The sequence below is a fragment of the Penicillium griseofulvum genome (genome assembly GCF_001561935.1).
Source record: "Penicillium griseofulvum strain PG3 chromosome Unknown contig_80, whole genome shotgun sequence".
NCBI classification, from domain to species: Eukaryota; Fungi; Ascomycota; class Eurotiomycetes; order Eurotiales; family Aspergillaceae; genus Penicillium; species Penicillium griseofulvum.
The window spans coordinates 650,733-662,302 of NW_024467471.1; the positions used below are offsets into that span (position 1 = coordinate 650,733).

General features: G+C 47.4%; 3 protein-coding genes across 3 annotated transcripts; 2 read left to right on the top strand and 1 right to left on the bottom strand.

Moving 5' to 3' along the window:
• Window positions 1-611: 611 nt before the first annotated feature.
• On the top strand, window positions 612-3,937 carry PGRI_012800 (DNA ligase (ATP) DNL4; the record flags this gene model as incomplete). Its single annotated transcript, XM_040788993.1, has 7 exons — window positions 612-676; window positions 726-2,824; window positions 2,878-3,009; window positions 3,060-3,192; window positions 3,249-3,354; window positions 3,420-3,861; window positions 3,918-3,937. The coding sequence occupies 7 exons, from the start codon at window positions 612-614 to the stop codon at window positions 3,935-3,937; spliced, it is 2,997 nt and encodes a 998-aa protein (XP_040645946.1).
• A 1,124-nt stretch (window positions 3,938-5,061) lies between these two features.
• PGRI_012810 (uncharacterized protein) lies at window positions 5,062-6,219 on the bottom strand (the record flags this gene model as incomplete). Its single annotated transcript, XM_040788994.1, has 1 exon — window positions 5,062-6,219. The coding sequence occupies one exon, from the start codon at window positions 6,217-6,219 to the stop codon at window positions 5,062-5,064; it is 1,158 nt and encodes a 385-aa protein (XP_040645947.1).
• Window positions 6,220-8,800: 2,581 nt separating this feature from the next.
• Window positions 8,801-11,570, top strand: PGRI_012820 (putative C6 transcription factor (NirA); the record flags this gene model as incomplete). Its single annotated transcript, XM_040788995.1, has 5 exons — window positions 8,801-8,881; window positions 8,940-8,994; window positions 9,046-9,988; window positions 10,040-10,408; window positions 10,460-11,570. The coding sequence occupies 5 exons, from the start codon at window positions 8,801-8,803 to the stop codon at window positions 11,568-11,570; spliced, it is 2,559 nt and encodes an 852-aa protein (XP_040645948.1).

The window sequence follows — 11,570 nt, forward strand, 5'->3', positions numbered from 1 at the left end:
CGAACTCCAATGATGTTCCCGGTATCTGTAACTGTATGCTATAACAAAAAATGCACGCCAAAAACCTCTTCACAATGACAAGTCTACAATTGTTACACCTAGTATCTAGAGGTCCTCTTATGTCCTTGAACTATTAATAAATGACGTCCAACCGCTCGTAGGAAGTCCTATATATGCTCTAGATAAATTCTTATAACCTATGAAGGATTATCTAGATTTAGAACACCCAGGCCTTAGCGGTTGCTCAATTAACGCCTCAAAAAGCCAGCACCAAAGTACAACCCTTGAAAGTAGGGTTGAAGACTCGAATGTAGAAGTGCGCTTTTTAAAAAGCACCTGATTTATATACGGCTAGTATAACATACAGTACTAGTGCAATGGCGGCGCCTAAAAATTCATACTTTCCAGAAGTGGATCAAAGGTCTTTCTCTCCTTCTCTACTCATCTTCCATACCATGAATGTTATTATACAGGTGAGCCGAGGTGAATTTAGCAGGTAAACCGAGCTGTCTAAAATGAGTGGAGCTATCCCTTATCTTATCAGCAGTGTAGCCTAAAAACATCTGGGGTAGTGCAACCTTGGAACTTTCAACTTCCCTCTCTTAACAATTATGGATTCCGACGAGATATTAGGGCAGGATATCCAGCCAGAGAAAGAAGAAGATCTAGATGAAAAGTGAGCCAACTCATGACAAGCTTCTGAGTAGATCACTGATAGTTGGCAGATACCCCAATAGACCTCACAACCGGGGCCCGACATTGCCGTTCCACGATCTATACCTCGAACTATTTAATCCACTGAGTGAGCTAAAGAAGAAGCCATCAGGGCCGGCTCCATCTCACCGGAAAGTTGGTCCCCATGGCAAAGGTGCTGCGAGTCTCAATCCGTTCGAGCGCCGGCGCGATGTGATCGAGCGCTTCATTTCGCGGTGGCGCAAGGAGGTTGGCGACGACATCTACCCCGCCCTGAGACTGATTCTTCCCGATAAAGACCGCGATCGACCTATGTACGGGATCAAGGAGAAGGCCATCGGGAAGATGCTCGTCAAGATCATGAAGATCAATAAAGAATCAGAAGATGGATACAATCTTCTTAATTGGAAGCTGCCCGGCCAGGGTGCCACAGCACGTATGGCAGGCGATTTTGCTGGAAGGTGCTTTGATGTTCTCTCGAAACGGCCTATGCGGACCGAGCCGGGTGACATGACGATTGAAGAGGTTAATGAGAAGCTGGATAAGCTATCTGCTGCCTCAAAGGAGGATGAACAATTGCCAATCCTGACAGAGTTCTATCGGCGAATGAATCCCGAAGAGCTTCTGTGGCTCATCCGCATTATACTTCGGCAGATGAAGGTTGGTGCTACCGAGCGAACATTTTTTGACGTTTGGCACCCCGATGCAGAGAACTTGTATAGTATATCTAGCAGTCTGCGACGTGTGTGCTGGGAGCTGCATGATCCCAATATTCGGCTTGAGGGAGAGGAGCGTGGTATTGCGTTGATGCAATGCTTCCAGCCCCAGCTGGCCCAGTTTCAGATGCATTCATTCGAGAAAATCATTGCTCGCATGAAACCAACAGAAGACGACAACGTGTTTTGGATTGAGGAGAAAATGGATGGTGAGCGTATGCAACTCCACATGGCGCCTGACGAGTCAATCAAAGGTGGTCGGAGATTTGGCTTTTGGTCGCGTAAAGCGAAGGAATACACCTATCTATATGGAAATGGCCTTTATGACGAGAACAGTGCTCTGACAAGGCATCTCAAAGATGCCTTTGTGGATGGAGTGCAGAGCATTATTCTCGACGGCGAAATGATTACCTGGGATCCTGAACAGGACGCCATGGTTCCCTTTGGAACGCTCAAAACCGCGGCGCTGTCGGAACAACGTAACCCTTTCACAAATGGTCCACGGCCCCTATTCCGCGTGTTCGATATCTTGCATCTCAATGGGCGCGATCTCACAAAGTATACCCTTCGTGATCGTCGCAATGCTCTGGAGAAAACTGTCCGGCCTGTCCATCGCCGGTTTGAAATTCATGCCTACGAGGAAGCTTCTACCACCACAGAAGTTGAAGCTGCTCTGCGGAAGGTTGTCGCTGAGGCGTCAGAAGGTCTTGTATTGAAGAACCCGCGTTCTCCATATCGACTGAACGAACGCCACGATGACTGGATGAAAGTCAAACCGGACTATATGACCGAATTTGGAGAGTCCCTTGATGTTGTTGTGATTGGCGGATACTATGGCTCAGGTCATCGAGGAGGTGCCCTGTCCAGTTTTCTCTGCGGACTACGAGTCGACGACAAAACACAAGCACCAGAGAAATGCTGGTCTTTTTGTAAGGTTGGTGGTGGGTTTACTGCGGCCGATTACCAAGAGCTCCGCCATCATACAGATGGCAAGTGGAAAAAGTGGGATGCGAAAAAGCCACCGACTACCTATATCGAACTGGCGGGTGGAGACGCCCAGCACGAGCGTCCAGACATGTGGATTAAACCATCTGACTCAATTGTTCTGTGTGTGAAAGCTGCATCTGTCGCAATCAGTGACCAGTTCCGCATGGGATTGACATTACGATTTCCTCGGTTCAAGAAATTGCGCAAGGACAAGGACTGGAAAAGCGCGCTCTCGGTTCAGGAGTTCCTTGATCTGAAGTCTAATGCAGAGCAAGAACATCGGGAGAAAGAGTTCTCCGTTGATAACTCTCGAAAGAAGCGAGTAAAGAGGGCCACTAAGAAACCGCTCACGGTTGCTGGGTACGACGATAATGTTGATGTCCAGTATCTCGGGCCTTCTGGGCACGTCTTCGATGAGCTTAACTTCTGTATGTGATTTGATCTTTCTGCCGTGCATAATACTAATATACTGGCTTTCTAGTCATAATGACCGAGTCCACCGTCCCAGAAAAGAAAACGAAAGTTCAACTGGAACAACTGGTGAAGGCTAATGGTGGCAAGTTTTATCAAACCAAGACAGCTGCGGCAGACACGATCTGTGTTGCTGAAAGGAGTAAGCCTCGTTCTACACATATAGAATCACCCAAGCTAATGTTTCCGCAGGAACGGTCAAAGTAGCGTCATTACAAAAGAGTGGAGATCAAAACATCATTCGACCATCTTGGCTTATCGACTGCGTTAAACAGAATGAAATAGATGCTGGCCTGCCAGATCTTCTTCTCCCATTCGAGCCAAGGTAAGTTTTACCAACCAAAGGAGATCCACGGAGCTCATTCTTATCAACTTCTATAGACACATGTTTTTCATGACAGAGGACAAAGAGGAAGAAGTCGCAGCAAACGTCGACAAATTCATGGACAGCTATGCCCGCGATACAACTGTCGACGAACTCAAGGAGGTATGGCAACCCCTAGAGAAGCGTCAACACCCATGGCTTTGACTAACAAGTAGTCAATCTTACAGATATTCAAGCAAATGGAAGAGAACCCAGAACAGCCCGACCAAATCCCAGACCCAGAAACAGTCCACAGAGTCGAGGCACTTATCCAAGACAAAGTAAACGCCGGCTACACAGCACCTCGTGGATGGCTCTTCCGAGGCTTAAAGTTCCACTTCTACTCGAACGGGAATCAAAAGGACGAACAAGCCCCTGAACTAAGAAAGGAATACCACCGCCTCCATTTCGCCCACAATACAGCCCGGTTCGCAGGCGCGGAGAACGCCAGCTCATTAGAGAGCACAGGCACCACACACGTGATAGTCGACCCGGAGACATCGTCTTCAGCGGACGTATCCTCTCTCCGGCAGTCTCTGGCCGAGAAGCCGGGCGCAAAAATGCCGCATCTTGTTAGCGTAAGCTGGGTGGAGGAATGCTGGAAAAATGGCACTTTACTGGACGAGGAGAGTAAGTAATATCCTTTCCGTGTTTTGGCCGTTCGGGTTTTAACGCGTTTTATGCAGGGTTCCCGGTTCTACGATGAAGCTGTGTTCAGATCGCTTTATGAATTATGCATTTGCTTTTGCCTCTTGGGCCGCTGGACATATGATTGTCCATGTGAGAGTAGGGATGAATGGTGCCCGTAGGTACAAGTTACACTGCCTATACCGATCATCTGATTACGTCCCGGCTCGTCTATAACAGTCTGGAGAAACACCGCTGCCGAAATAACCTATCCCGTAGACCAATAGACTGTTTGACTAGACAGGCTGTATTGTTGGAACCATGTGGCTTTGACCGTGCTCAAGAGCCCAAACATCCGAGGTTCATCAGGCCACGCCGGGTGATGTCGTAGAATGCATGATAGTATCATAATACAGAATGTCTAGATACAATGAGCCTTGTATGGAGAAGGGAAGTGAGACCTCGAGCTGGGAAGTTATGGGAAATATGATCACGTGTTAGTCTTTCTTTCATGCCACCCATAATAATCTCTCCTGAAAGATCCCCTTTTTTTCTTCTTTTACTTTTTGCTATTTCTTGCTAAAATGTAAATCATGATCACAAGAATAATCGTTCGCTTATGCCTTGAGACACCCTTACAGGGGGTTTTCGGTGTTTTTCTCTGATACTCCGTTTGAATGTCATGTCAGTTTTATAGATCGGCGGCAAAAATAGCGCGAAAAGGTTTAATTTGTGAGAACGACTTTTCATGTAAAACCGGTACACTCTACCTAATACTCTTAAAATCAATTTGAAATATATACAAAGTTGGATTAATCTGTGAATAAAAACCAAGGGTCGGTTAGTACGTAGTACACATGTTGGGTGACTCCGTTTTATTTACAGGGCAAGAAGATTAATCATTAGTGTTTGAAGATTTGATTGGAGTTGGATAGATATCTTAGGTGATCGAAAGATCGACCTAAAAAAGAGCAAAAGCAGCCATAGCAAAATCATAGCGCTGTCAAGGTAGAAATGGGGGTATGTAACAAAAGAGAGGAAATATCTGCACCGAGTAGGACACCGTCCTCGTCCAACGCCACGCTTGCAAAGAAAGATAAAAAAGAAAAAGTATGTACTGAAGTGAAGTAACCAAAAGGGAAGATGTATCGTGCCATATCTTGCGCTCTGCGCTAAGACCGGACATCTATCAAAAACTTTATTTCACTGGGCTGATACACCCACCCACCGGGACGGAACGGCGTTGTTGTCATCTCCGTCCTCGTATTGTCCTGATAAGTGGGTGTTTGTCTTGCGTGCTGGCAACCAGATGCGAGCACGGGGTGGGATGTCATCGCGGAGTTTGCCGCTGCGGCGCATGTTCATTTCGAGAACCACCACGCGTAAGAAATCGCTGTTTTCACGATTTTCGCGTTGGCGTGGCATGGGTGGAACTTCCGGGTCGAAAGTGACGAATTTCTGATCCTTGCTTGCGATGTGGAAATGGTTCCGTCGGTTCCCGCGGCCACCAGATCGACGATATGTCTGCATTTGGATCGAGACGGGTGATATACTGGGGGTACGTGATTTGTCGTGTGGATGATCGTGGTAGACATACATCTCCGCGGGTGACATCGGGGTTGGGTTCATCGGGGATGGATTCAAGTAGCGTCGTAGTGCCGGAGAAGGCGTTTCTTGCATCGGTAAAGGACGGCGATCATCGGTCATCTCTGGGGTGATGGTGAAAAGAGATCGGGTGAGGAAGTCTTCTGGTTGAACAGACGGCGTGGCAAATGTCGAGACAGACTGTGCTGCCGATTTGATAGCCCGTAATGATGCTGTGAGGTTCGACTTGAAAGTAGATCCGAGGCGCCCAAATGATGCAGATCGCTTTGCCGGCACTGTGTTGGGTGTGACAGGCTCATTGTCATTCTTGATTTCGATGTATTCACATTCATCGAGTTCAGTAACAAGCAAAGGATGGTCCAAAGCACACTCCTCGGAATGTGAATACCGAGGCTGTCGTCTCTCCGGTGGACTTCTATGGCTCGGAGGGGTTGGCGGCGAGGAAAGACTGGGTGGTGATGATAGACCATGTTCTAATGATGGCATAGAATCACTTGATGTTGACCTCACCGACAGTGGCGATTCATGCTCGGAATCGTTGCAAGGCAGGAGTTTCTCATTGTCTTGATCGGGTGGGCTGAGAAGGAGATCCAGAGGGGAGTAGGCGGTTCCATCCAGGAAATTATCTTCCTTCGACTTGATATCTTCCTGCAGCATGCGCCTAAAATCTTCCTCGTGGTTTCCACGAGGTAATTTCCGTGGTCTCCGAGTGGTCCAGTTCCGTCGTGGGACGGGGATGGCTGTTGCGTCTAACATTGAGGTGAATGACGTAGGGATGGGGCGGTCGTTGGATGAGGTGGAAGAGGACCGACGAGAGGTTTCCGAGGTTTTAAATAATGCACGTGAACGAATATCTCGACGTGCTGGCATAGTCCGCGAGCTGCAGCCACGCTTTGGGGGAATTACCACTGGAATAGTGTTGATCGATCTGCGGGTTTCGGTGTTGGGAGTGAGGTCAAGACCAGAACAGTCCGACGGCATAAATGGCTTCATCCCATGAGACTGAAAGGGCTTTTGCGGTGGGGCCGAGCTAAACAGAAATGCTCTAGGGACCATCATGTTGACTGTTTCATCACACGACAGTTGTTATTGAGGCTTTAACCGGAGGAAGCGCTCTGGTCGAGTTTCTGAGCGAGATACATGGATAAAGAAGAAAATTGTGGGAAATAAGAGGTTCCCAGAAAGTGAGGCAAGAGACAGCCAATCCAAGGGTGTATGTGTTGGCCCAAAGAGATGCAAGGGAAGCGGATAGGGCCGTGAGACAAGGGTATGCAGGGACACACACGCGAGCGGATAAGATGATATTTAAGAGACGATAATTGTGGGAAGGAATGGGTTAATAAGGGGAGGAGGATATTGAAACAGGAAGGAGGATAATAGAAAGAGAAATCGAGAAAGAGATGTAAGAAGTCCAATTGAGATAGAGAAAGATACTGGGGAGAAAGTGGATGATCTCAGATAAGCCGTATTGGGCAGGTAAACGCATGTAACAGATCATGGGAGACGCAAGACAGTAATTTATTTTACCATGTGATTGATTGGCTGAGCGGGAGATAATGCCGGGCTCCGGGATGTGTCCGAAATGGTAATTTCTGTATTAATACATATGTTCTCATTACTCATAGAACATTCCGCCGGTGGAGTCCGGAAGGGAAATTCTTTTATAGTTATTTTTATTTTCATCTTCAGGGAGTACATGTTACATAGTATGATATTACACATGATATTTTAATCTATGATATGTATTATACATATACAATACAATACTCTACATATAATTATCTATAACATGATGTACAAAGCACTATAGTAATGGATGTATACTCCGACTAAAATGTTGAATAAAATAGGTGGGCCCTTTAAGGTTGCTTTTAGTGTGGTGCCGCCAGATGCACACCGTTCCCTAAAGAATCGGGAAAAAAATAGAGATCCATTTTCATAATTTTGATCTTTTCAGGCTTATTGGCTTGCTTAGTACATACAACATAAAGGAATGATAAAAGGTCATTCCGATAGATCGTACGAGGCTCTCATATTTAAGGGGGTAAAACACTAAAAAAGAGCGGGTGGCTGCAGTCCTAAAACGTCAAGTCGAAGAGACCCGACGTGGCTAGTGGAGCGCCTTAAGCGAGGATAATAATTGCGGTGAACCCCCTATTTTCCATATATTGGTGGCTTTTTAATGGCTATATTTTGAGTCATCGCACTTGCAAGGATGTTTACCATTGCTTATGTTGTAAAGTATTTAGCCACATTGGAATATTCGTCAAGTGTACCTAGGTATGAGTACGGAGTAAACTTTTATACACGCAAATGCTTTGGCCCTGAAAATCAAAACAAAAGGGGACCCACCTACATTGTTATCTGAACATCTTTATTTCACCCGAGTTACTCTGTAGATGTGAAATATTGTTGTAAACCTCCAAAAAAGCAAAAGTCCATAGGTGGACCGCTTTTAGCGAGGGTAATTGCGGTGAACCCTATGTGTATATATATATTTTTTCCCTGTCTTTTTATGAGGTTAGGCAGTCATACATGGGGTTATTGATTTATCTATTCGGCTGTTTCCGGCAAATCTATGTAACCTCAATCGGTCTATGTACATATGTAACCTACGGAGGACCCGGAGTGTTGAATCCTTCAACCGGAATCCGAAACCTGTATCGGAGATAACCTCCTGTTAATTACTTGGCAGGGGTCCAGTACTTTTTTCTTATGTTCTACAATTTAATGTATAATAATCATATGGAATGAGCCTATAATACCTAAAATTATACACAGCCCCGGTGTATGTTTATAGCCCAGAGCCACGTGAATATATTAGTCAGCCGCTCAAAAATGGACATGACACACCTGAGCACCTGGTCAGCCATCCAGAGGCCGGCGATAACCACATCTTGTGTCGTCACGGCTGACACCCAATCATTTCAAGGACATCACAAATCCCTAATCTCATCAAATTTTACACTGAACTTGTTGTCCCCGCCTCCACTGCGGGTCATTGCAATCGTGGGGTAAATGGTTCCTTCTACAATCGCCACCAGCCCGTAGATCTAGGTGCGTTGATATTCCTTAAGGCGCAATATCCGATCTTAGCGCCTGACTAGACCGGATCGCAATGGTCCTATAGACTAACATGACGACAGCCACTGTGTGCACCCTCGATAGTAGCACGCCACTATGTTCTACTAACGAACTTGGTACTCTAAAAGATGGAAATGCCATGTCGAGGTCTGGACCAGTCACCGGCAAACACGACACTAGACATGCGAAGAGACCCCGCGGAGAAACCATCACGCGCACTTCTTGAATCGCACCTATCAAACTAACCGAAATCATGAGTGCTGAACGTGCCCAGCCGTCCAAAAGACGATGCGTCAGCACAGCTTGTGTCGCCTGTCGTAAAAGGAAGTCAAAGGTTGGACTTTCATATCCCGATATCAAAATGCAACATTACTAATACGATCTGGATGTAGTGTGATGGAAACCTGCCCAGCTGTGCAGCTTGCTCATCAGTTTACCATACACCTTGTACGTATTCCCTTTACAAAGACCAATACCCGCCTTGCTAACCCTTCATAGGTGTGTATGATCCAAACTCGGATCACCGCCGCAAAGGTGTTTACAAGAAAGACACCGATACCTTGCGGACCCGAAACACCACCCTGCAGACATTGATACAGGCAATATTAAACTACGAAGAAGATGACGCCTTCGAATTAGTACGTCAGATTCGCTCTTGCGATGATCTTGAAGATGTAGCAGCTTCGGTGATCTCCCAGGAGAAGGGGCTCATGTCTACGGACAAAGCAAAGGAGTCAGCTAGCAATGAGAACATAGCCGAGATAGATCAGTTCGAGTCAGAACTGTCTGGCAAGATGAGTGAGCTCTTGCTTGACGGTTCTCGCAAATTTATTGGAGGTACATCGAACCTCATCTTCTTGCCTCCAGGCTCCGAGCTGCACGAGCCTGCTGCGGTCGATGTCGATAATCAACCACACGCCGTGAGCCGCTGGACTGAAGTCACAGACGATGACTCTCTAATCAGTCACCTGATGACCATGTACTTTACATGGCACTATCCGTTCTTCACTACCCTATCCAAGAATATGTTCTACCGGGATTACATCCGCGGTGTATCCAGTTCATATTGCTCTTCATTACTCGTCAATGCCATGCTAGCTCTAGGCTGCCATTTCAGCTCATGGCAAGGCGCTTTCGATGATCCCCAGAATCTCGCAACAGCGGGAAACCATTTCTTCAAAGAGGCAAAACGGCTCATATTGGAAAACGACGAACATGAGAATGCAAAACTCTGCACTGTCCAGGCATTCGCACTTATGTCTGTCCGAGAGGCGGGATGTGGCCGTGAAGGAAAAGGCTGGGTCTATAGTGGTCTCAGTTTCCGCATGGCTTTCGATCTAGGGTTAAATCTCGATTCAGCAAATCTTGGGGCGCACAATCTCAGTGACGAAGAGATGGATGCTCGACGGATCACCTTTTGGGGTTGCTATCTCATTGACAAGTTAGTCTCCCTTGCCTTGGTTATTTCTAATGTCTCTCTAACACTCTATAGATGCTGGTCAAATTACCTCGGTCGCCAACCCCAGTTGACATCGACCAACGCTAATGTGCCCAAGTTTGATGTATTGCCACAGGAGGAAATAGAGTTATGGTCACCCTACACGGATTCTGGAGTTGGTCACGAGCACACGCAACCATCAAGAACCAGAGCCGTCGCGCTTCAAATAACCAAACTATGCGAGATCAGCGGCGATGTACTTGTGTTCTTCTACCATCCAACCGAACTTGAGAAATCCCAGCCCAAACAGTCGGAACTCAAGAAACTGAGCGATGTTCACACCCGCCTTGAGGCGTGGAAAAACAATTTGCCCAAGGAACTAGTGGCAAAAGAAGGACAGCTACCACAAGTGCTCGTCATGCAGTACGTTGATACCCACGCACACGGTCTTGCCTCCACTAACTCTTGCCTCAGTATGTTCTACCAACTTCAAATAATTCACTTATACCGACCATTCCTGAAGTATACCAAGGCAAATACTCCACTTCCTTCCCATGTCTCACCTCGCAAGATATGCACGCAAGCCGCCGCGACTGTTTCCAAACTTCTACGGATATACAAACGCGGATATGGACTGAAACAAATCTGCAACATCGCCGTCTATATTGCCCACACTGCATGCACCGTCCATCTTCTCAACCTCCCCGACAAAAACGCCCAGAGAGACGTGATACACGGCCTCAAGAATCTCGAAGAAATGGCAGAGGGCTGGCTCTGCGCTCGACGTACCCTCCGTATCCTTGACATATCTGCAAACAAGTGGCAAGTAGAGCTACCGCCCGAAGCAATCTCCGTCTTCGAAAGGACCCATAACAAATGGGGATCGTGGGGCTCTTGGGACCAAGCGACTTCCCCTTCAACATCCGAAGACTCTATCAACGCAAACATATTAAATCCTTCTACAAGCCCAAGCCGATTTTCACCGTCCAGGTTCCCATTCCCACATCCTCACGCCGAACCCATCGCCATGGTTGATACACCAGTTGGGCCGCAATATGGGCCCATCTCCGCCGTCCCAATATCGTTCCCCGCCATGCAAGGAATGCATCCACCTCAATCCAACCGGCCTGAGTTCGCTCCTCCTGAACCAACATACCTCCGGCCCCAAGTGGCCTACCATTTCACTCCCCTCCAAGGATCCGTTCCAGCCCCCTCTCCTCCTAATCCGAACAAGTGGTACGATGGCTCCGGGGCTCGTATCTCACCCCAAAACGCAACACCGACATCGGTTGCATCTCCCGTGTCTGGGTATGACGGCACTGAAAACCTAGTCGAAGAAAGCCAGGACTGGTGGTCGAGAAATGCTAATGCATATGGCATTGGTATGGATAGTTGGAGTGGGAATTGGGACGCTACCCCCCAAAATCAGCCTTCTCTCATTCAGTACCAGGACGGTAATCTCAGGTCTGCTGCTCAGCCTTCTGGTTCTGGTGATGGGCAGCCTCAAGCCCCGGGGGGGATATCGACAGTTGGGCAGCCCTTGGATCCTGACAACACGACTGGGTATGGGGACAGATGGAAATAA